The following is a 26949-nucleotide window of genomic DNA, read 5'->3' as shown; positions in this document are numbered from 1 at the left end:
ACGATTTCAACGACATGGAAAGTCACAACAGTATGCATTTTTAATTTTTTTTTTGAAAACTGAGGTTAAACAATGCAATATCCATCCCCAATAAAATTCACTTTTGAGCAGATAAAATTATTTGTTTGAAAATCCAAGACGCTTTCAAAAATGTTTTTATTACCAAACATTCAAGTTTTCTTAATCCAATCGTCATGAGATTGATCATATATGTATGACTTCAAAAAAATTGAATAGTGTGACTGTTAATCATAGGTAGAATGGTGAATGTTTACACATGGGTAAGGTGATCACTTAACCAGATTATGACAAGTCCTAAACTCTCCATCTCCCAAGATCTTCATCACAAAATTTTAGCGGTCCACCTTGTAGGGTCCTGTCTTGCAACATATCCCGCCCATTGCCACTTGAGTCTTGTTATGCGATCCATGATATCCGCTATCATGTTCTGTTTCTAATTTCTTCATTTCTTTTACATCTCAGGCTTAAACCAAACATGGATCTTTCCATGGATGTCTGTGTGCGTTTGAGCTTCTCTACATTTATTTTTATCAGAGCCATGGTCTCTAGTGCATATGGTATGTATTCACTGGCAATATGCAGGATTCATACGTTTTTCTTTTTAGACAAGTCGGAATCTCTTCACTCTTTCGAATTGGTTTGAGTTTTCACTATCGTCATCATCCTTTAATTACTTACTTAAGTTTTTATAAGCGTCCTTGAGCTAGTATTTTACGAAAATGAAGCTATATAAATAATCATTATCATAGAATATACGAGATTGGACGGGGATCAGGACCGTCGGGGCACTGTTTAGAGCTGCCCAAGACAAAACAATTACTCTCAAGTGATAGTCGACGTCCGGGGGACCTGACATGACACGAATAGAAGAAGAAGATAGATTAGTTTTTTTTTGCAAAAAAAAAATGTCTCAATTTGAAATGGCACTGCGACCTTTTCACTTTCTACCGTCGGCCGATACATCACCCATACTTGCCACGTTATATCGTTATTGGTAGGCCCGCTTCTGGCTGCTGCCGGTCGGGCCAGGGGCACGGGGAGGGCGGGGTGTCCAGACTTGCCGGGAGAGGGGGGGCGGGTGGTAGGGGCGGGGGCGGGGGGTTTGGAGGCGCGGAGGTGGGGTGCATTCCGCGGGCCAGTGGAAAAGTACTGGCTTGTAGTCCGCGGCGTTAGCAGGTGGAATGAATCGAGGGCCGGGGTCCGTTGATAATTATTTCGTTTTACTACCATCACGCCGTTTCTCCGCAGGGGTAGGCAGAGAGGATGGAACGCCACACTCTTCTGTCCTCATATACACACCTCTTCCATACAACTAGTCATACATGCCCTCCGAATACGCAGACTTTTGACACCAATAGATTTTACGTTCTGATTGATCTGATCGTGCCAAGTCTTTTTCGGTTATTCTGTTCCTCGTTCTGTTCTACCGCTTACATTCGCCACGTGTATTTTCTTAGTCATTCTCTCGTTATCCATTCGCTACACGTGTCCATACCACCTTAAAGCACTCTTCTTAATATTTTTGTTTATCCCTAGTTCTGCCTTACAGTCCTTACATTACATTGTTTCGTTTTTATTCGTGAAATCGACGATTTTCGCTATGTCATTATTTTACTGTCCAGATTTCAACAATAGTTGCTAATCGACCAACCTTTATATACCTAATAATTCTTATTTTGGTATTTGGTATTTCCATGTACGTTTTAAGGCCCTTTTCACGTCCAAAAGAGCAATCGCTTATCCCTTGTTTCTTACATTTTACAGTCATGACATCCGTCATTCTACTCATCGTGTCACTTCGACCTTTCGATGGATCATGGTTTGTACCAAGCAATACTTTGGACTTTCACATTATTTGTCCAACGTATAACGTTGTCTCCTTTTAGCGGATATCGTGAGTTCATGACCTTTGCGAAACCGTTTCCTTATAATATCAACTTATTTTTCATAACATATGCTGGATGTTCACAACATTTTGGGTTTTTCCACACTACTCAATTTTTTGTAACTCATGTAATTCAAGCGTCGATCCATGTGTGAATTCGCGGCAGTATCTATGGCTGATTGGAGTAAGCTTTTTATTTAACAGAGACTCTATTATTTAAGATAAAGGAGATTGAATGCTGGGAACAGAGTGAATAGTGCACTGAAATCAGTTATGGCAAATAAAAACCTTTCCCCGAAAGCTAGCTATACTGGCAGTGCGCAATGGAGTCCTGGTTCTAACCCTTATGTTTGGAAGTGAAGCATGGAGTTGGCAAAATAAGGATGAAAGGAGACTGAATGGAGTCGAAATGCCATCTCTCAGAAGAATGTGCGGCAAAACGTTGTATGATAGATGTTAGAAATAAGCATTATCTGTAAAATAAAGAAAGGTGTGTTGAGATGGTTTGGACATGTGGAACGAATGAGTGCTGTTTTCAGGCGTCTCAAAATATGCAAGAGAATTCGGGAAAGATTTCACATATCTTGCATACATTAAAAATAATAGGGTCTAAACTAACTAACTATCTAACCATCACGCCGCTTCCTCGCAGGCGTAGGCAGAGAGAATAGAACGCCACACCGTTCTGTCTTTGCAAACAATCTTCGCCTCTTCCACGTTCATGCATATCCCCATACATATATGTGCATACCTGCCGATTATTCCGACTGCTGACCTGACCACTTTCAAGTATTTGAAATACTCGATCATGCTATGTTTTCCTCGGTCTTCTTCGCTTCTATTACCAACCACGTTCGCCTCATAAATTTGTTTTACTATTCTTTCTTAACTCATTAGGTTCACTTGTCCAAACCATCTCATAGACACCTTTCTTTATTTTATCGATAATGCTTATCTGCATTCATTCCTTATTTCACCTTCGTATATTGTTCTTCCGCCTTTTTGTCCGCCTCCGTAGTGTAATGGTCAGCACGCTCGGCTACCGTTCTGGAGGTCCCGGGTTCGATTCCCAAGGGGGGTAAAATAAATATAAGTGATTTTTTCACCGTAATATTTATTCAATATTACCATGGACTGGTACCTGAAGCGGAGGGCTGATCACCTTTCCTTCATGTGTAAACGATCAAGATAACACTGCGTTTATATGACACAGTGCCCTATGCACCATTGGGGTGCGGATAAGGGTTTTATTATATTGTTCTTCACCCATGCTACGTCAAGATAATCAACTCGTCGAAATAAGTAATTTAGAAACCTCTTATAACGAGCACCTCTCATAATCCTCAATCTCCAACAGGTTATTGCTCGTCATAATTCGTGTTATAACGTACATATGATTATTGTTTTTTACCTTCTTTATTACTCTTTTTAATGTGTACTATATCTTATATCTGTTTATTACATGCGTTGCACTATTTTACCTTTTTCGCTTTATTTTGCTTACATATCGCTCCCTCCTTTCAAGAACGTCATAAATCAAAAATCAATTTTCAGTTGTGCGTGTTTTCGGAATGCCCAGAAAATTTACTATATCCCAGCAAAAGAGGCATATTTTTAACTTAATATTTACCCGCTACATGGCAAAAAGTGTTGTTTTTGCATTTTGAAGAAAAGGTATGGTTTAATTATTTTTTTGAATATAATAAATATTTTTCAAATGGAGAAAAAACCGTCAGGTTTTACCTAAAAAGATCTGTTGCACAGTAAAAAGTTCAATAAGTGGCTTGATATTTATTTTTAATGCATTGTATTATATTTTTAAACTTTAAAAACGCTCTCCTGAAAAATCAAGTTTTTTTATTTATGACGTTCTTGAAAGGAGTGAGCGATATGTCTATTGGTTTTTTCTATTTCATTACTCTTTTAACTTATACTACTTCTCATATCTGTTTGTTGCGTATGTTTTCTGTTTTATATGTGTTTACTGTTTTTTGCTGTTGTCTTATTGCACATATTTTTACTTTATTGCTCTTCTCAACTTATTATAACTGTTTGTGTTATTTTTTTTACTTTAGCTCTAAATTAAGTCTGCTTATTGCTCTTCTTAACTTTAACTATATTTTATTCTTACTTTTGACTTTTAACGCTTTTAACATTTCGCTCACTCCTTTCACCAACGTCCAAAATCAAAAAAACTTGATTTATCAGGAGATCGTTTTTAATGTTTAAAAATGTGATGAAATGTATTAAAAATAAATATCAAGCCACTTATTGAACTTTTTACTGTGCAACAGATCTTTTTAGGTAAAACCTGAATGTTTTTTCTCCATTTGAAAAATATCAAGTATATTTAAAAAAAATATTAAACAATACCTTTTCTTCAAAATGCTAAAACAAACCTTTCTGCCCTGTAGCGGGTACATATTAAGTTAAAAATATGCAGCTTTTGCTGAGATATATAATAGTACATTTTCTGGGCATGCCGAGGACATGCACAACTGAAAATTGACGTTGTTGAAAGGAGTGAGCGATTTGTGATATTTTGTGAAATTTTGTAATTGGAATGTTACAATTACCTGTTTTTAAGTTACTCATAATTGTAAATCTATTTATAAAAATGTTCTGTTAAATTTACAAATAAATAAAATAAAATAAAAATTCAATAATGAGTAATTCGCATAACATTTTTTTAAAGGTGTTTTCTTAACGAGCGACATTTCGCATAACGAGTTACAGAGAAAGGGCAAGTCCCCTTTTCACATGACATTCACTTGTGAGCCGGGACTTCCGCACCGGTCGAAACAAAAAATGTTTCGCTTAACGAGTGTTTCGCTTAGCCCGTATGAATCTGGAACGAATTATGCTCGTTATGAGAGGATCTACTGTATTTAACGTTTGTTTATTCGCTTTCTTGTTAATCCTTAAATTGTTGGTTTTAACATAATGCATAGAATTAACATGAAATAACTCAAGTATTTTTATATATAAGTATATAATAATAAATAAAACATTTGGTTTTTAACGTATGATGTAACCATCGTTGATATGTCCAGCGCTTTGCCTGCTGAGGGATATTAACATATTATTTATGTCTCGGGGTATTTTTCCACTCCTGGAAATCATTGTAAACATTTAATCCTTTATCGTCTGCATATGCATATGTTTATATTTTGTCTGATTGTGAATACGACGCGACCGTCCCATATTGCCGAAAAATATTGCATGTATATTATTTCAGTACACTAACACGACTCGTCTAATCTCACTTCCGATAAGTTACTGATAAAATCACCTATCTACATTTTTTTATTTGGTACCGGCGCGTAACGACAATCTAAAATTAGATACATACACCATCAGCGTATATAATTATCCCTTTGTGCAATTTTTATTTAAATAATCATTACATAATACTTAACCGTGACGCCATATTAGTTTATTAAGGAATTATCTTTAATTTTAGTTCTACTTCGTAAATACCACTATTTCTAAACTCAAAATCTATTGTGACACGTGTTTCGGTGCATTGCGTATCATTTTCAGTACGGTTAAAAATGAAAATGAAAATGATGCGGAATGCATCGAAACACAATAGATTTTAAGAAATAGTGGTATTTATTTAGTAAAACCACAAAGTGACTGCCGAATCAATTAATGAAATTATCTTTAATTTTGAGTTTAAACTCTGTAATGCTATTATATATGTATATATATATATATATATATATATATATATATATATATATATATATATATATATATATATATAGATATATATATATATATATATATATATATATATACATATATATATATATATATATATATATATATATATATATATATATATATATATATAATTTATCAGAATTATTATTATTAATTAATACAATAGAAAAGTCTGAGTAGTGCATTTTAAAGTTATAATGAAAGATATAAATATGATATCGTAATTTTATAGAGGATAGTCAAATTGTATTATTTTACTAGGTATGGTTAATATAAACAGTTTTTTTGCTATACGGGTGGTGACATATTAAAGGTTTTAAATTTTTACCGCAGTTAAATGTAATATATAACTAAGAGAGTCGTTCATATGTTTTAGCATTGTACAATTCCCTTTTAAATTTGATTTTTGTTAAGCTGAAATATTTATTAACTATCAATATCAATAACTTGAGATTATATTAATAAACATTTTTTATTATTTTATTTATAACCCTTATCCGCACCTGATGGTGCATAGGGCACTGCATCAAATTGACGCAGTGTTATCTTGATCATTACTTACATGAAGGCAAGGTGATCACTCTTGCGCTTCAGGAACAATTCCAGGGTAATTATTAAATAAATAAATAATATTAAATAAATATTACAGTGTTAAATCTCTAATATTTATTTTCACCTCCCCCCCTGGGAATCGAACCCGGGCCTTCAGAACGGTAGCTTAACACGCTGACCATTACACCACGGAGGCGGACAAAAAAAACATTTTAATAAAGTATTACCTCAAGGGACTCGTACACATTCCCAGGGTCTCCACTTGCACGAGCTAGTATAAGTACGGGCATGCAACCTCTAGTGCCCTAGCCATTGCAGGTATTTTTCTTTCCTTTTCTTTTTCCCCCATTTCATTGCCCAATATAGCAGTCATGTCCTTCATTTTGATCTTCACGTGCTTCATCTGGATCCTTGCAAATATATTCCACTCCTATATTCATGAACCAGGAGCGCATTACTGACTACCAAGTCTTTACGTAATCGCGATTACAATACATGAATATTGCGGTTACTTATCTAAGACACAAAAAATGGAAGAATCTAGAAAAAAAAACATGTATTATAAATCATGCATATTTTTATATAATAATATTTAATAATATATCAGGAATTTTTTGTAAATACATGGTGCATTTCAACAATTATTTCATGTAAAATTACGTTTATTTAGATTTGAATGTATTTTTTTTTTGTTGGTTAAAAAAATCATTTATTTACCCGCCCGTTTTACGACCTGTTCTTATTTAAAATGAGTTTTTTGTTTATTTTTTTTTAAGTGTTAATAATACTAGTATACAACCACTCACCGAGATGTCTACCGGTTTCGAGACGTAACCGTCTCTTCGTCAGGACAATCACTACCATAGCATGTAAACAATACTACCCTTCACTATCATAGCATTATTTACACACTTAAAACTACACAATTTTTTTATTGTTTTATCAAATTACTTTCGTTATGATTTACATAAATCACAGTCTCAACTGAGGAAAATCAATGAATTATAATTCCAACTTCTCATCTACCCTATCTATTGAAAATGAAGCAAGATAATCGTTGTTGACATTTAATAATATAATGTAATCAATATTTTAATATTTATCTTAGTACCATATTACGGTTTATTGACTTACGTTTTTTAATGCTATTATACATTTGTTAGAGTATTATAATACTATTATATTATTGGGTTGATGCAAAAGTTTTAACCGTTTTTTACGTATATATTTTTTAATTTTTTTTTAATGTGTATTATTTATTTAATAAATTATATAATTTCCATCAGTTCTTATAACCTTCTCCCATCTTTCTATCAACTTATTAATACCAGTAGTAAAAAATTCCTTGGATTTTGATGCGAAAAATGAAGTAAGGGATGTTTTTACCTGCTCTATTGTATAATTTTTTTTGCAGTGATCGGAATAAATGTAAATCAGAAAGAGCAAGATCTGGAGAATACGGTGGATGCTTGATAACATCCCAATTTAACTCATTTAGCTTGTGTTGGGTCATCATAGCCTATAATATTTTGTTGCTGTGAAAGATATTTATTTCTGGAATTTTCAGAATATTTCAGGACCCAATAACTTCGAATTAACTGAAAATTGAATTTTTCTCTTTTGAATTTTGAAAAATATGAAATCTTCAAAAAAATTCGATTATGATTTCCTTTTTATACAATTGTTTGCAATACAACTGAGTTATCGGGACGTCAGGACATCACTGTCTATAACAATGACATGTCCTGACTATAATAAAAACAATTTACCAGCCTGAAAAAAATGCATCTTCATAACAGGCGTTTGTTGTGACTATTTTTTTAGTGATGACTTTTATTTTAAATTTTACAAAAATACCTGTTCTTAAATTATCCCTTCAAATCTAGAATAAACATAAGCGATAACATCATACTTTTATAATTAGACGCTAGACTTTACATAGCTAAAGTAGAGACATTTGATGTTGAATTTATCATTTCAACAGTTTATTTTCAAAAGTGTCTCAGCTTCATATGAAACTTGTATACGGAAGTCTGAGCATCCCAGGGCTTACGACCTGGCATTTGGCTGGCTTAAGCGACCAATTTATGCACTTGTGTAACGTACGTTATTCTGCCCATTATTGAACATCCATATCGCACTAATTCTTAAATTTGTATTTTTGCAACGATCTTAATTTCCTCCGATCTAAATGAGATCAATGACCTCATCCGTAGGGTGAATAACCCAGTGTCCGATATAAAAATTGTAGTAATATATCTCCTTATCATTTATCGTTCACTTTGTTTAATACCACTTCAAAAAACACTACTTCGTTACTACCGGTTTCGGAATAATCATTCCATCATCAAAACAAAGTTAACAATGCTTTAAATATACTAAAAATACTAAAATTGTTAAGTTTATTTTTAACCTTCTTTTTAGAGAAACTTTGTCAATTTACAATCAATTTCAGGCATAGAATAAAATAACAACTATGTGTTTTTTCCACATGAATTTTATTTGACCAGCAACCGGGTTTCGTCATAATCGAGCAGTCTGGTGATGTCTGTTACGACAAAACCCGATTGCTGGTCAAATAAAATTGATGTGGGAAGAACCACATAGTTGCCATTTTATTCTATAAAATGCAGTTCCACCAATAAATGTCAGTACAAAACTGAAATCAATTTCAGTCAGTTTTGAATTTTTTATATTCGCTTAACCCATAATAACTAAACATTTGTCTGGCGGACTACGCAATTAAAAACGTGAAATCAAAAGTATTAAATAAAAATAGGAACCGATTACATGGCCCCTTAGTTTGGTTTATTAGGAATGAATTTAGAGACATTAAACAATCAATCACTATTCCGCACAGCTACTACATATGTCAATATTGTACGATCCACAAATGGCATTGTATCTTCAAATATAGTTTAGTTATCTAGAGTTTAACTAATTTTGGGCTAAAATAATATTTACACATTTACAACACACTCAAAATGTAGTAAATAAATTATCTGGTCAAATTAAAAGCCTAAATAATAAAAATGAAAGTGATATTTTCTGGCGTTTCTCGTGTGTGTGATTATAATCCAGGATTCGGACCTCACATACTAATAAAAGAGTTTCTGCTTAATAAAAAGCTTATTTTCATCTCACCAATAGAATAGTCTCTAGTGAAGCTCTAGTGAATCAAGAATAATGATTCAAAATTGGTTAAAATACATAGAACTTCCAAGAATTTGAGTAGTGTGGTTGTCAATAATGGGTAGAATTGGTGAATGTAACACGTGTGTAAAGTGATCACTCAAACCAGCGTATGACGGTCGTCAGACCCGTAAATGCCCAGATTTCCATATTCAGGCCATGCCTAAAGAGCCGTAATACATATAGTAAATGTATATATGAAATAAATATGTATCTATGAATGTATCTATGTATTTATGAAATAAATAAAAATTAACAAAATTAAAAAAAATCTTCTTCATCTTTGATGAGATGTCAAAAAATCATTCATGCATTTCACCACATTGTAACATTGTTAAAGCGACGATTGAGTTTATTTTTAAGTATGAAAAATTCTCCTTTTATTAAGGAACGATGCCTTCTATAAATTGAGATCCCCTGACAGTACTACATAATATCGCCACAGAGACCCGAGATTGCGGTCTCCTTTGCTTGCGTCTACCCGGTATAGCACGGGTTCACATAGCTTCTCAGTTTACCTTATTCATCAATCTGCTTTACCTTACTCATAGTCGCTTACCAATTGAGTCCGGATCACTTAACCCTTTCCAGTCCATAAAAAAAAATAAAAAACTCCACCAGGTCCACAATCAGCATTACAGGGTTAAACAATACATCCCAGTTTTTTTTTGTGTAAAACTATACTTGTGTTAAAAATTTATTTTTATTTTGAATGTCTACAATCTTGTCTCTTATTATTACATTTTACACTAAATACGAGTGAGAAAAAATATGTTTGCTTGTGTTTTAACACTAAACTGATGAAGAAAAAAATGTCGAATGACATTCGACATAGGACCGGAAAGGGTTAAAGTCGCATTCGCGTCACAACTTTGTCACGAGTATAATGTATACCTTAATATTTTTGCAGCAGAAGGTTGCATGGGGTTCATTATTCACTTATTCGATTCACACGCCCAAATTATCTCAACACACTCTAATGCTTATTTCCAGGGCTGTGGAGTCGGTAGAAAAAAATGCGACTCCGACTCCGACTCCGACTCCGATTCCTATATTTGCCAACAACACGACTCCGACTCAAAAAATTTAACTCGACTCAATTTTATCATTTTGTTTCCTACCTCTGCATGAAGCCATTTTTTTGTTATTACATTTTCGTACACTTTATGCATTAAATGGGTCTCGGTAATTCACCATATCGGCGCGACTTGCATCTGCAAGTTTAATATTCGTGCACAAAACACATTCATTATAATAATTTTAAAAAATATATTTTATATTTGAACGAAAAAGTAGTCGGAGTCGCTCATTTTTTACGACTCCTACTCCGACTCCTCCGGCTTAAACACCGAGACTCCGACTCCATAGCCCTGCATATTTTATCATTGCTTTCTTTCCTTATATCACCATTCAAACATCTAAGGAACACCACCATGAAGAGAACATTTTTTATCTCCTTGCTGTAAATACAAATTCAATACACTGTTTCAAAAACAAAGCATGATGTTTTGTAGAGTATTCATTCCTTTTATAATTCCTAATTGCACCATATCATATCCGATCCCTAAGCGGAGCATATGGACTCCTCAAACTGTCTTTTCTGTCTGGTGCCAGCTCTTTGGCATTCTCCCAGGTCAGATCCGCGTCCCGAAGTTCTGACGAGAACTGCCGACGAATTGTCAGCAGTGGTCGTCCTGGGTGGCGCGAATCTGATGCCTTGTAAAAGAGGCGAGCTTGAATAAGGCTCTCGGGAGGCATGCGGAGTACATGGCCAAGCCAACTGAATCGCCTTTTCTTGACGTCAGTTGTGACCAAGATTTTAATTCCTAAAGTGAATCAATAATGGCCAGAATGGTGAACATTACACAAGTGTTTATAAAGTGATCGTTTAAGCCAGCCAAATGCCAATTCGTAAGCCCTGGGATGCTCAGACCTCCATCTTCTTTTATAAAAAAAGGAAGAACGAATGTTACATGTTTACGCTTTTTAATGACCTTAGGTTAATTGACGGTATTTTTTTAATAATTTACTTTTTATGGATATTACAGGTCGTAAGTCCAATGCTTCCATATTCTTCATCATCTATGTTGAGAAGTCAATTAAAATATTGTTATCGTTATGGAATAGTACTTACTGTTGACCACAGAGAATTAATTAGGGTAGGCAGTAGAGGTGGATAATAAGGTAAGCTGGTAGTACTTAGTAAGGTAGGGTAGGTACTGGTTGCGTTTTGATATTATATGTCACGCGGGTAAGTTAGGATAGGCATTGCTTTTCTGCCTATATAGAAGGCACACCCCTGCTGTTGACATTTAGCTTTATACAGGGTTGTTTATTTATAAGCATAGTAAGGTGTTTGGTGTACCTAGAACCTTGATTTAGAACACCGTTTATATACGAACTCAGCTGTTAGATGAAAATACCGCAAATTTCACTGATCAGGTGATCAGATTTATTCGAAATTGCGTTGTTTTCATCAAATAAATTGCAAAAAGTCAGCAATCCCACGATGGCCGCTGACTCATAAGCAAAATATTTCATAAGTAATTAAATTCGTATCCAATTAACTGTTTTGTATAATGTTGTATAAATAAAGGCTTTAGTGTTACTGCCTTAAAACGAGTTATACTAATTAGACGGTCAAACTGCAAGAAACATACTTATTCTCAATTCTTGTATCCACCAGGGTCGGTCCATGTAATTTATTAGCCTTGCCTCAGTTCAAAAGAAGATCCTTTAAAATATCAAGTTTGTTGGTAGAGTACTTTTTTTTAGTTTCTTGAATGTTTTTCGCAGATACTTTGCGGCACATTTTATAAACTTTATAAAATAAAACAACTTTGTTTTAAGTTGTCATCCGGAGTTGACGTAATCGCTGCGCAATGCTCAATAAAAGCACTATTTAGGAGTTTTTTCCCGTTTTTTAAATAATTTTTTTTTAATCATTTTTTCACATGGTGTACGGAGTACGTGGAAGTTTTTGGTATCCTAAGGGAAGGGTTATCAACTATAACCTAACTTTGAGTATTTCAATATTTTAGAATTCAGTACATAAACCCTGATGATGACAAGGTTCTTGTCAAAACCGGTTGGATAAAGTGTACCAATAAAAAGTGGTTAAAACAAAGTTCTTTTATTTTATAAAACTTTTTTTTAGCATAATTTTTGTGACTGAGTGACCTAATAATCATTGTTGATATTCTCCTTTTTCTACCTACCTTTCTTCCTTCATATATTACTAATATTAGCCTTTTCCGTGAGCTTCTTCACTTACGTCATCTCTTCAAATGTATTTTACTACCATATCCAATAATCTAAAGTGCGAAATATATAATTTATTTTTAAGCTGTCTCAACTTGATATGAAATATGTATCATTATTCTTTTTTATGAAAGAAGTTAGAAGTCTGAGCATCCCAGGCCTTACGACCTGGCATTTGGCTGGTTTAAGCGATCACTTTATACACTGGTATAACGTTCCTCATTCTGCCCATTATTGAACATCCATATTGCACTTATTCTTGAAACCTGTATATACTCGTATATGCAATGGTCGTTTGCCAAAGCAAACTCAAATAAATTCTACAGATTAAAGAGATTCCGACCTGTAGTAGAAAAACGTACTAACCCTGGATACTGCCAGTGAACCTATATGTACTATAGACTATGACTAACAAAAAAAGCAGAGAATCTAAAATGGAAAGATTCATGGAAAGATCCATGCTTGGTATGCCTGAGAGATAAAGTAAGAAATAGAGAAATCAGGAACAGAACCAAAATATAGGATATCATGGATCGCGTGGCAAGACCCAAGTAGTAATGGGCGGGACATGAAGCAAGACAGGATCCTGCAAGATGAGCCCAAAAAATGTTGAGATGGAGACCTTGGGAGAATAAAAGAGTTGGAAGATCCAAAAAATATGGTCCGACTACATAGCCGCTGTGGGGGGAGGGGGGTAGAAACTGGCTACAAACAGCGACTGACCGAAGGAAATGGAAGTATACGGAAGAGGCCTATATCCAGCAGTAGAGAAGAAGAAGAAGATGAAGCTAATACGTAGTTAACGCCTTATCTTTTCACTATCCAGCCTTGAATACAGCTGGGGCGCTAAATTTTCACCTGAGGCAAATAAAAACCTTACGCCTGCTCTGGTACACATACATATTTATTATCCTGTTGCTAAGTCAATAAGATTTTTGCTTAGTGCAAATTTCTATGTATTTCTTGACGCAAATCAATATGTATAAATATATATATTTTTAAATAGGTTTCACAACATTCTTATCCGCTGATTAACTAACATGAATTAAGCATATGTGAAGGTAATTTATTTTACAAATTCGACTCTTTGTTTTCACTTTTGAATACTTTTATAGATATTTCAACAGATATTTGTGCAAACCTGCTTGTAGCTTATTTATTATGTATATTACATATCGCTCACTCCTTTCAACTACGTCATAAATCAAAAATCGTCAAATTTCAGTTGTGCATGTTTTCGGAATGCCCATAAAATGTACTATATCCCAGCAAAAGTGGCATATTTTAAACTTAATATTTACCTGCTACAGGGCAGAAAGTGTTGTTTTTGCATTTTAAAGAATATGTGTTGTTTTATTATTTTTTTAAATAAAGTAAATATTTTTCAAATGGAGAAAAAACCTTCAGGTTTTACCTAAAAAGATATGTTGCACAGTAATGAGTTCAATAAGTGGCTTGATATTTATTTTTAATCGATTGTATTACATTTTTAAACTTTAAAAACGATCTCCTGAAAAATCAAGTTTTTTGATTTATGACGTTGTTGAAAGGAGTGAGCGATATTATATTCTTTAACGTTATGTGTGAAGGAAAAATTCACTTAAAGATTATCACGTATTCGTCTTATACAATATCATCCTTTCTCGAAGTTGGATTCGCATTTAACAGAAAAAGTCTTTAAAATCTTCTAACGCGTACAGAATCTACTAATATCTCCGGAAAAATAAGTCCTTGTCCCGTGAATAAATCGATAACAGTTACGCGAATTATTCAAACGTAAACAAATATGTAAACTCGTTTTTGTACAGTTTATTAATCCAATTTTTTAATAATTCAAGTCCAAAAACATGTATTCAAGTGCATTGACCTTTTCCCTGCAAAATATAAACTCCGGTTGAGTTTTACATATGATACCGACCCTTTTTCGGCACACATCGTAAATGCAAGTTAGGTGAACATCGTTTTTTTGCTCAATCTTCATTAAAACAAGCATGATCTGTAAAAAAAACATCATCATAGATTGTTCAGTCCAGATCGTGCGTTAATTGATATCTGGCAGATTTACTGTGACAATATGATCTTTACCTAACTTGCGTTCGCCGGAAAAGGGTCGGTATTATATGTAAAACTCAATACATAAATACTTAAATCAAAACTTTTTTCAGACCTTATATAATTGCGAATTGTGCCATAAAAACTCAAAAGAGAGACTTTATGAATTTCTCACTCGCGCATATGGAATGCATATAAGTTCTAATCGATACTTCCCTTTATACTTTTTTGAGCCGAGATTACAATTTGCAAAGCTAGGAAAGTAGAATTTCTAATTTTGTTAGTACGTTTTAACTAAGCAAATTTCTAATTGCAGTATTTCTTAAAATGTATTGTGACCCGTGTTTCGGTGCATTCCGCATCATTTTCAAACACCGCATGATGCGGAATGCATCGAAACACGTGTCACTATAGATTTTAAGAAATAGTTGTATTTACCAAGTAAAACTTACAACATTTTGAGTGTGTCCAAATACTTGTTCACAAATCTTCATTATCTCCAATTATAGGAGTTATTTTTCACATTATAACATAGATAAGGAAGAATATGGAAGTCTGGGCATTTCCCGTAAATGCCCAGACTTCATCTATGTTGAGATGTCAAAAAATAATAAGTAAGACTTAAATTTTAAATGGATATATATTACCATAAAGTGACTGCCGAATCGAAGCAAATTTTATTTCTTCGCTTTTCAGAGTTTTTGTTTAATTATTATTAATTTTTTAACATTATTTTTCACGCTACAAAATTAATTTGGATTTGTTTTCTTTCATCTTAATGAAATATATCCGATTTTCAACAAAGCTGCATCAAAGTTGTGATTAGACCTTGGTCGTATCTGCATTGTATACTTTTTGTATAAAATGCAGTGTTTCATTGCCGTCAAAACACAAATCTTCATTTCCTCCTTATTTTATCTTTACATATTTACACTGGCTGGTAAATTGTACACTTGTGTGATATACTTGTGCATATTGACTGTGTGACGCGTTGATTACTTTGAGTTTAACACGAGTTATGATACCTGAAACGTCACGCTTGCGCATGAATAATTGTTGACTCACCTGTACAAATAAGCAAGAGATTGATTCTCAAAATTTACCTCATAATTTGCTCTTAAGTAGTCGTCCTTCGATATTCGTTGGGTTTCGTTATTAGGACAGGTCTCATATACCAAAACCGCGAATATCGAGACTACTCTCAGCCAATGTGTTTTTGTATACAACATTTTGAGTGCGTTCACAAATCTGGATTTTCTCCAATTGTAGGAGTTATTTTTCATATTTTTTTTCGAAATCTCATCAAAGATGAAGAAGAATATGGAAGCCTGGCCATTTATGGGGCTGACGACCGTCATAGGCTGGTTTAAAGAATCACTTTACATAATAACAAAAATCGGGATGGAAAGCTTACAAAACCTTGCAGGTTTAAAGGTATGGAAGGGAGAAGCTTTGTAAGAGGCATTAAAAATAAATAAATAAAAATATGAGGAACTGTTTGCTCGTCAAAATCAAGGGCGAGACCTTTTTAATACTTACGACATTCTCGCACGTCTGTTATTTCTTCTGGTTTGGTACTCAATATGAATAATATCATAGTTAAAATATTAAACTTTGTACGCACGTACGCATATTTATATATATATATATATATATATATATATATATATATATATATATATATATATATATATATATATATATATATATATATATATATATATATATATACATATATATATATATATATATATATATATATATATATATATATATATATATATATATATATATATATATATATGTAATAAAATAACTAGGTACCTACCTATACATTTTATTAAGTACTTACAAAAAGTACCTACATAAAACAGTTCTACCACCAGATGCCGCATGCGTCGCTCAGAATAAAACAAAAGACTTCCGATAATATTATTAACTGTCAGAATCAGATAGATAGATAGATATAAAAATTATTATAAAGATCAATTGAGAATAAACTTTTATTGTCGTTTCTTTAATTACAAAGCAACACATATATATATATATATATATATATATATATATATATATATATACATATATACATATATATATATATATATATATATATATATATATATATATATATATATATATATATATATATATACATATATATATATATATATTTATATATATATATATATATATATATATATATATATATATATATATATATATATATATATAAATATATATATATTTATATATATATATATATATATATATATATATATATATATATATATATATATATATATATATATATATATATATATATATATATATATATATATATATATATATATATATATATATATATATATATATATATATATATATATATATATATATATATATATATATATATATATATATATATATATATATATATATATATATATATATATATATATATATATATATATATATATATATATATATATATATATATATATATATATATATATATATATATATATATATATATATATATATATATATATATATATATATATATATATATATATATATATATATATATATATATATATATATATATATATATATATATATATATATATATATATATATACACATGACAACCGTGGAAGATATTCGATTAAAATATCCTCAGAGTGCAAAAATAGTGCCGTTTTGATAAAATAAATACAAAATAAATATAAAATAAAAATAAAATAAATACAAATAAATTATAAAAAACAAAATAAATATAATAAATATAATATAAGAAAAAAGAACGTTTTTTTCTATTCTAGATCAGTACTTTTCGAATAAATAACACATAACATTGTTTTCCAACTTTTCAACACATAGCTCTTTTGGTTAAAAGTACTTTCATGGCTATGCAATAAAATAATAATGAAATAAATAAACTTCTTTTTTAATATAAATAAAAGTAAATATATTTAACAATATTTTATATCCATTTTTTTTAAATGCTGGAGCCAGTCTGCTCCTAGTCTGTTAATTCTGAAACTTCCATTTTCCTATTTCAACTTCTTCAACTTCTAACTTCTCCATCTTTGTTGAATATTAATTTTTAAAATACCCTCTGTAGTTAACTAACTTCTTATATAATTCCTCACTTTTTCAAAAAACTTATGATATTCGTTTTTAGACTTTTTAATACCGCGAATTCAATTTTTAATGATTTTCCTTAATTGGAAATACGAAAAAAAATAACTCAAGCAAATATCTACTCATTTTATAGAAATGGGACTCGATAACGAATCGGTAATTTTTTTGTTGTCATCCAATTTATGTATGATACATATCGCTCACTCCTTTCAACAACGTCAAAAATAAATAAAAAACTAGATTTTTCAGGAAATCATTTTTAAAGTTTAAAAATATAATAAAATGTATTAAAAATAAATATCAAGCCACTTATTGAACTTTTTACTGTGCAACAGATCGTTTTACGTAAAACCTGAATGTTTTATCTCAATTTGAAAAATAGTTTTAAGTTTATTTGAAAAAAAAAATAATAAAAAAATACCTTTTCTTCAAAATGCATAAACAACACTTTTTGCCCTGTAGTGGGTAAACATTAAGTTAAAAATGTGCCAATTAAAAAAAAAATCTGGACATTCCGAAAACATGCACAACTGAAAATTGACGATTTTTTATTTATGACGTTGTTGAAAGGAATGAGCGATATGATATTTTTAATACAACATTGTTTTCATTAAATTTGCACGTATTGCAATATGTGGACCCGTGTAAAGGCACGTACAACCAGTTTCAATCAGATATAGAACAAGGTTTTTCCAATCCTGTGGAGGCTCGATTTATTTATGTACTAAAACTATTTTGAATAAACCATAATATACCCATATTCTTATAACTAGAACCAAATCAACTACCATGCTATATTTTAGTAACGGTATTAAGCAATATTTATTCAACAACATGAATAATAATCATAAAAAAATATTGTATTTAAATTATGCACAGCGAAAAGTGTACTTTTCTGTCTGGCAACATAAAAATAAATTTTCCATGTACTCGTATATTATTTATTATTTGCTTAATTATGCTTATTTGAATTAAAAAATAAAACCTTTTGAAAATTCGAGCTGGTATTTTTTAAAAACTTTATACTTGCGAATTTTATAAGGAACAGCTTAGCCATTTAAACGTTAAATTAAAAAAAATAAAAGTTTAGTTTTTTTACAGCCAGATTGACTAAAAATGAAGTTTATACTCGTATTAGTTTGATCTGTAATGTTTAGGGCCGTTGTGTAGTATTTTTACTTATTCTTGGTATTTTTTTTGTTACTTTGCTCATTTTAAATATTTTCTATGACAGCCTCTATTGTAAAGGCTTATATGTGGGTAGGATAGAAGGATAAGGGCGGTAGATGTAAAAACATAACATCACAAATATTCGAAAATAAATATTTATTCGATTCGTTTTGTAATTAGCGGGAATCGAACGTCAGGTAGCCTCCTCATGGCGTTTTAAGTGACAATTATGACGTCTTGTGTTTACTGCAGTAATCCTATGTACAATTTTGGGGTCCTTACGTTAAACTCATTACCTTGCTATTTCCGTCGAATGAAACGCAAAATCTTCATTATAGTTCGTTATTATTTCGGAGACATTATTGTCTTCGTCACGAATAAAAAACGGCAGAGAGAGAGAGAGAGCTCAATTAACAAGGAAATGTATCTGAAAACAAATAATTTATGTGTATGTACTCGTAAATCAACTCTATTGCACGTTTTGCAAAATGCATTTTGACCTTCAAATGTGGATTCAATAAATCGTTATTTTTTATGCTTCACAGCTATCTGATAATCAACAACCATAACTGAACTATTAAGTTATTTTCTTTTCTTTATAATAATGTCCCACGACTTTAGCGTAATATTTTTTTAAATTATTTGCTCGCACGACAATACGTGCTTTATGAACTACGTAGTTTAAGTACTAATGATTGATTTTATTTAGGAATCATTTAAAGAATATGTATTGAGAAGTGGCCTGATCCCAAACGCCATCTATGTAGATGTGTCGGTAAATTTAGATAAATACGAACTAATTGTGGCTGTGGTCTGTTCGGATTTGGAAAAGTTCGGATAAACCGAGAAATTTCTGATTGTGTGTTTTTCCTCTGTATTTTTTCTTGTTCGTTAAGCGTTAATTCAGCGTGTTGGGTTGTGGTCCCGTGGTCAGAGTTTCTCGGTTCGAACCCACTCTACCGCAATTTGATACCTATTTCAAATAATGAGCCGCTTAGGCTCACAGAAATAGTATGAAATATTTGTGTAAATAATAAAATAAAATAAAACACAAATATTTCTCTTTTCTTCACAAAAAAAATTGCTTGAAGAACCATACGACATTGCTTCTTTAAAGGTAGACTATATGTACATTATTTGCAACTTTTTACATTTCAATCTAATATTGTAGGTACTTAAGTAGAAATACAGGCACAGTACTGTATACTTTATTAACATTTCAACATTTTAAAAACAAAATAGGTTATAAAGGGTCCGCCAAATAACTTTTTTTTTTTGAAAATGCTATAAAAAACATCGAGTGTAGCTTCGGCTGTGTGGCACGTAGCGCCGTCCTGTTGAAACCAAATGTTGCCAATATCCTCCTCTTCAATTTTTGTGAACAAAAATCCGTTCAACATGGCCCGATAACGATCGCCATTGACTGTAACGGCCACTCCTTGCTCATTTTCAAAGAAAAATGGCCCAATTATGCCTCTGGACCAAAATCCGCACCAAACAGTGACTCGTTTTGGGTGTACCGGCTTTTCAATGTATGCGTGCGGGTTTTCTGTGCCCAAAATACGACAATTTTGCTTGTTTACATACCCGCCAAGATCAAAATGAGCTTCATCCGAAAAGATGATTTTTTTGGCAAAATCGGCATCTTCTGTAAGTCGATCGCAGGCCCACTCAGCGAAGCGAAAACGCATTGGATGGTCAGTTGGCTTCAACTCCTGAACCAATTGGACTTTGTATGGCGTCATACCAAGGTCTTTATGCAAAATTCGTCTCAATGATGTCTCCGAAATGTTCAATTGTTGAGAACGACGGTGAATTGATGTTGATGGCGCTTCACGCACACTTTCTGCCACAACATCGATATTCTCGGGTGTACGCACTGTTTTTGGCTTTTCACGCTTTGGTTTATCGATGAGGATGCCAGTTTCTTTCACTTTTTTCACAAGATAACGAACATACGGAGCTGACGGTGCTTCTCTTCTTCCAAAAACCGTACGCAATTTTCGCACACATTCTGCAACATTACCATGATTTTCAAAGTAATGTCGCAATATTTCCCAGCGTTGTTCAAGCGTATACACAACCATATTCGCTCAGCGGAAGGATAAAACTAATTATCTGTCAAATCAGACATGAGCTAAGTGTTACCATTCACGAAATAAGCACTAGTTGAAAAAAAAAACTTTAGATGGCGGACCCATCTAAAGTTTTTTTATATATAATAATTTTATTCAATAATAAATATGTTCTTTAGTGTGCGTGTTTTTTAAATATTTTCCTACATAAATGTTTTTCTTCAAAATTTTCGTATTTCTGGGGTTCCACTATATTCCAAAAAAAAACATATTTATAACATTTTAACAATATGAAGCGACGACCGTTTCCAAAATAAAATAAAAAATCCGAATAAAATAAAATTCATCTGCACTTTATCTATCTACCATAGATAGATATAGCATTTAGGATCTACCCACGCAAAGTGATAAGATTTTACGTAATGCATTATATAATTTTACAAACTTTAGTTAACTGGAATGCAGTTTCTTCAGCAAACCAAGTAATTTTATGATTTTATTATTATTAATAATAATGCTGACTGCAGATGCAGTAATACGATACGAGACGGTGCCGAGGGCACGTACATATGTCTAAACTAAACGTTATCAAAGTTATCAAACTTTTTACGATATTTCATTAAATTCATTTCCAATGAAAAATTAATTGAATTATTATTTTATAAATCTACGAAACTGATGTCTTACGTTCTGTTCCTCGTAATCTCAAAAACACTTCCCAGATAAGTCACTTGCTTATTAAATTTCATAGAATAATTATTAATAATCAATTGTTTATCCTAATGGTGCGATTGTCCATTATTATACAATTTTTCCATCATCCTCAACTGAACGAATCATCCTCAGCCAAAATTCCGAATTAAAATCAAAATTACAACTAACGTACGCAAGGAATCCAACAACAGTGCATATGCGAGTAAACATTTTTCAAAACAGAATGCAATACGAATGTTCAATAATGGGCAGAATACTGAACGTTACACAAGTGTTCATTAGCTAGCCAAATAGCTAGCTTCGATACCCAGGGGGGGTTAAAAAAAATAAAAGTAATTTTTTCACTTTTATATTTATTCAATATTACCCTGAACTGGTGCCTGAAGCGGAGGGCTGATCACCTTTCGTTAATGTGTTAATGATAAAGATAACACTGCGTTTATATGATGCAGTGCCCTATGTACCATTGGGGTGTGGATAAGGGTTTTAAGAAAAATATGTATGTGTGTGTGTATTAATTGTCGTTGTTTTAAATGTATGCTCCAATATTTAACTTGTTATTTTGCCATTCACTGTGAATTATGTAATTTTTTCTAGTGTCAACGAATCTCATTGAACGTGTTCAATATATTTTAATTTAGTGGTGAATTGAAAATTGTTTTGAGCGTACGCGATATATTAAATTGGCTGGACGTTTGCGTGCGTGAATATATGATATATTATAGATATATTGACACCAAGTGGATAGTATATCGAAAACGTAATATGTATTCGTTTAATCGATACTGGCGTTGAAGTTCTGTTTAAATAGAAGCACGAATAAAAACAAATCTCTTTTACGATTCAATCAAGAAAAAGAGAACATTTGTATATGTATCTTACCTTTACAGGTTGTCGATTTGAATATTTATTTCTGGAGATCATTAAAAATAAATACAAAAATAATAATTGGGTACCCACATAATTTTTTTTTGGCGTTTATTTTTTAGATCTCTTATTCATTACATGTTAAGATCTATCACTGATTTTTTGAGTCTACTAAACTGTATATTATTGTTAAAAACCCATAAAAATAAAAATTGTTTCACCTGGTTATGGCATTTTCAAACTAAAGACATTAGTTTGAAAATGCCGTAACAAAGCGAAATAATTGTCACAAATTTTATTTTTGTATTTTTAATAATAAAATACAATCATGTAGACTCTCAAAATCAGCGTTTGATTTTAACATTCAATATATAAACTTATTTTATTAATTGAATTGGCACATATTTTTCGTGCGACTGCATCATTCTTAATTATTTATAAAGGAAAGTCAAAACACGATTTATAATTGTTTTAAGTATAATATGTTTCATATTTTTGGCAGGTGTTTTGCCTTAAAAACAGCTAAATTCAATTCAAAGCTAAATCTCGTTTTTATTTTTATAAATAACACTAGATTGGGCGTGCTTTTTTAAATTTATAAGGAACCGTTTTTCCTTAACAGGCGAAAATACAGACTATTTGAGAACATCTGTAGTTCTTGAAACTAGTCGTGTTTACATTAATAAACTCTTAAAGTGGTATTATACAGTGTTTTAATTTTATATTGAAAGCATCACGTTATTCCACAAAGTTAATGCCAAATCAATAAACAATATATCTATTTTTCCATTATTTATTTGAACATATCACATACGTTTGCGACTTCTGTTCAATTGCTATGTAACTCGACATTTGTTAAAATATTTTGTTGATGTCTTCATGTTTTTTTATTCGTGTCCTCATGTCAAGTCTGGGACAACTTCTATGGAGATAGGCAACATGCTTGTGTATTTAAATACTGTTTATCTATCTCATTAGGTGTTTACGTCATTCTTATAAAAACTGCCAAAAAGGTTATGGATGGCTTATTTCAAATGTGTATATTAATTTTTTGAGACGTAAACATTAGCGGACCACTTAAGTCAACTGTTTGAATAAGAAATTTTCTCGTATCGAATATCAATTTGAGTAAAAATGTAGTTATACTAAAGGTCAAGTTATCGTTTGGGAATCTAAAAATATTGACATGTTTTTTTTCTTGTTTCAGATGCTTGTCTTCGTTGCCAAGCGGAGAGCAAGAAGGACTCTTACGGTAAACAGGACTGTGTGGTCGTCTGGGGTGAATGCAACCACAGCTTCCATTACTGCTGCATGTCCTTGTGGGTGAAGCAGAATAATAGGTGTCCTCTCTGTCAGCAAGAGTGGTCTATTCAGAGGATGGGCAAGTAGGAAATGAGGACGAAGGAGTGTCAAGGAAGAAAAAATTCGGACTTATTAAGAAACTTGGTGCGATGGTTCCAACCTCTTAATTTTTCGTCTAAACCAGTGTTTCCTAACCTTATTTGTACCATACCCCACTTTAACGATTCAAAATTTTCCACGCCCCATTATCAATTTTTTATTTGCCAAACGAATTCTGAAAAACGTGAATTATTTCCATTAAAAAAATACACACTTGCAATATATACCACAATATTTAAATTTAATTTTTATATATAAATAATTTGCATGTTATGTTACATTACAACTTCAAAAAAAATTGGTGTGTGCGATCCTTGGGCTTGGCTTGAGAAAAAAAATGAGAATAATCTTCTGAATACTGACGAACATTTTTCATACTATTACTTTTCATTTTTGCATGGGAAATATAATTAAAATAAGTTTTTAACAAACGAACAAGTCAATCACACACATTCGAAGTACCCGAGTATAATCTCAATATTTTTACGTTGGACTCGTATTTCCATCTATCACTAACAATAATATCGTAGTCGTACAGGAGAAAGTGACCAACTAACAAAACGTAAAATGTTCAAGAGGGCCATTTAAGTCACTTTTACTTGGCAAGAAAATAATCATTAATGCAGTTAGTCATTTTTAAAATTCAATATATTATACTTCCAAGTTTAAAATCCTTTGGTATTTTTTTTTCAGGGCAATATTAAGCTAGTTAGGTATCAAACAGTCAATGATCACGTTTTTTGTAAAAAAAATGTCACATTCTCCTGTATGACTACTATATACCTACTCCAAAAGTCGGAGTTGCAATTTTTTTTCGAAAATACGTTCGTTGACATCAATGTAATAAATATTAACGATTTTCGCATTGCCTCCCAAGATTTTCAAATTACGTTGGGAAACACTGGTGTAAACATTAAATGCTTCAGCTTCATACTGAAGCGAAATGGATTTGTTTTATTTAATTTAAGGTGATGATATATTTGAATCTGCTGTTTTATTTTTTACTTATGCATTAATAAAGACATTCTAAAAAAAACTTTTTTTAATATTTCTTTTACAAATATTGATTTGGCATAGATGTGAGAATAACATGATTTAATAATTGCGCATTTTTCACATGTGTTGCTAATAAATTGTATAAGTATTTTGAACACATATGTACATTCAAGATATCAACATTAATTTAAACACGATTTCTTTTTAAAGAAAACTCTTTGCTAATACCATTCACCTATTACGTGATTTTAATTTTGTCACCAGCACCAGTGTCATAGGAACAGGTATAAGAATGACAAATGTGAGAAAAATTTAAAATTAATTTAAACACCCTCGCAAAATTAGAAATTACGAAAATAGATTTATTGGCTGTAAACCAAGAACAAATATAATTCTTCTCGACTCACTTCTACTAGTTTTACGTCACAAATATTCTGGAAAAATCCTAACTAAGCACAATTTACCATCGTATCTCATTAATTATTCACAGCGCCCAGTTACTACTGCAATTTTTTATAACATCACACGGACCATGTTATGCAGAAACCATCTAATCCACAAATTGCCAAGCTGAGATGATTGCATTTTAATGTTTTCAGAACCTAAAAAAATATAACATCGCTATGATAAATGGTAGAAGTAAGGTTTGTTTTATTATTACGAGTACCATCAAGAACCATTGTTCACTGTGTCATATTCAAGATCTTGATTATTTTGTTTATAAGGTACAGTTTGCTATTTCATTGGTTTCAGCAAAATATTAAAAGCGGAGCTTTGTTGAGGTATAATCTTTTTTATTTTATATTATTTGTATACATTTATTTAAATCACAATTTTTACAAATGTAGAAATTTTTTTTTCAGAGACCCACCAAGCCACCTTGTGTGTCTTGCCGGTGGAGTTCTTTTTTGTACATTTTTGTGTTAGATGGTAGAAGTAAGGTTTGTTTTGTTATTACGAGTACCATCAAGAAGCATTGTTCACTGTGTCATATTCAAGTTGTATATTCATGTTGATTATTTTGTTTATGAGGTACATTTCGTTATTTCATTGGTTAGATGGTTACAGCAAAATTAATAAAATGATAGAACGAATACATCACACCTCCAACCATCTTTCTTGGATTGTTTCATCGAAATTGTTTTTTACTTCTTGTAGTTCTAAGTCAAACCACACAGATTTTTTTCTGCAATATTTTCACGCATGTAAATAATTTTAACTGAGAGCTCTCAACCAACATGGATATTTTTTAACTTTTTTTTCATGGATGTATTGGTTGTGGGTTAGAAAAAAGCTCTCCAATAAATATTGTGTTGATCTTCTGAAAATAAAAAACTTACCATTGATGAAGTGAATGGATGAACTGTATGCTTCCATTGTGTAACGGTTAGCATTTTTAGCTACTGTTGGGTTCCCGGGTTCGATTCCCAGAGGAGGGTGAAAATAAATATTAATAAATTTACACTCTAATATTTATTTAATATTATACTAATAGTCCCTGAAGCGCAGGAGCAATCACCTTGCCTTCAGGCAAGTAACGATCAAGATTACACTGCGTCAATACGATCCAGTGCCCTATGCACCATTGGGTGTGGATGAGGGTTAGAAGAAGATTGATGAAGTAGCATTCTTAAAAAAGGAGAATTTTGCAAATCGTGGGTTGGATGGTTTCTGGATATCACGGTCCAAATTAGAGTTTAAAATTTCCAAACGTTCTCGACCTTTCCAGAAGAAACTGACGAATCAATGAAGAGTGTCAAGTGATCGTGTATTTTGGCAGCTCGTCTTCTCTTGGTAACCAGTGCTGGTCAGCAGAGGTCAAGCAAAGAGTGAAAATAATAAGGCCCGCGAGTGACACGCGATTGGAGCCAAACTTATTAACGCTTTTAC

The 26949-nt window shown here is 31.9% G+C and overlaps 1 protein-coding gene across 1 annotated transcript in view; it reads left to right on the top strand.

Annotated features, from left to right (window-relative positions):
* LOC148313929 (RING-box protein 2-like) overlaps positions 1-25483 on the top strand; it is an 83047-nt gene extending 57564 nt beyond the window's left edge. The window contains exon 2 of the mRNA XM_088277134.1: positions 23870-25483. Coding sequence (XP_088133260.1) covers positions 23870-24051 — 182 coding nt within the window. The 3' untranslated portion in view covers positions 24052-25483. The remainder of the gene's footprint in view (positions 1-23869) is intronic.
* Positions 25484-26949: the final 1466 nt, after the last annotated feature.

Source organism: Brachycentrus maculatus, unplaced genomic scaffold, assembly GCF_059751285.1.
Source record: "Brachycentrus maculatus isolate JH-2025_06_01 unplaced genomic scaffold, ASM5975128v1 h1tg000004l, whole genome shotgun sequence".
In the NCBI taxonomy this organism is placed as follows: Eukaryota; Metazoa; Arthropoda; class Insecta; order Trichoptera; family Brachycentridae; genus Brachycentrus; species Brachycentrus maculatus.
Note: the sequence above shows the minus strand (reverse complement) of the source record. Positions and strands in the feature narration are given on the sequence as shown.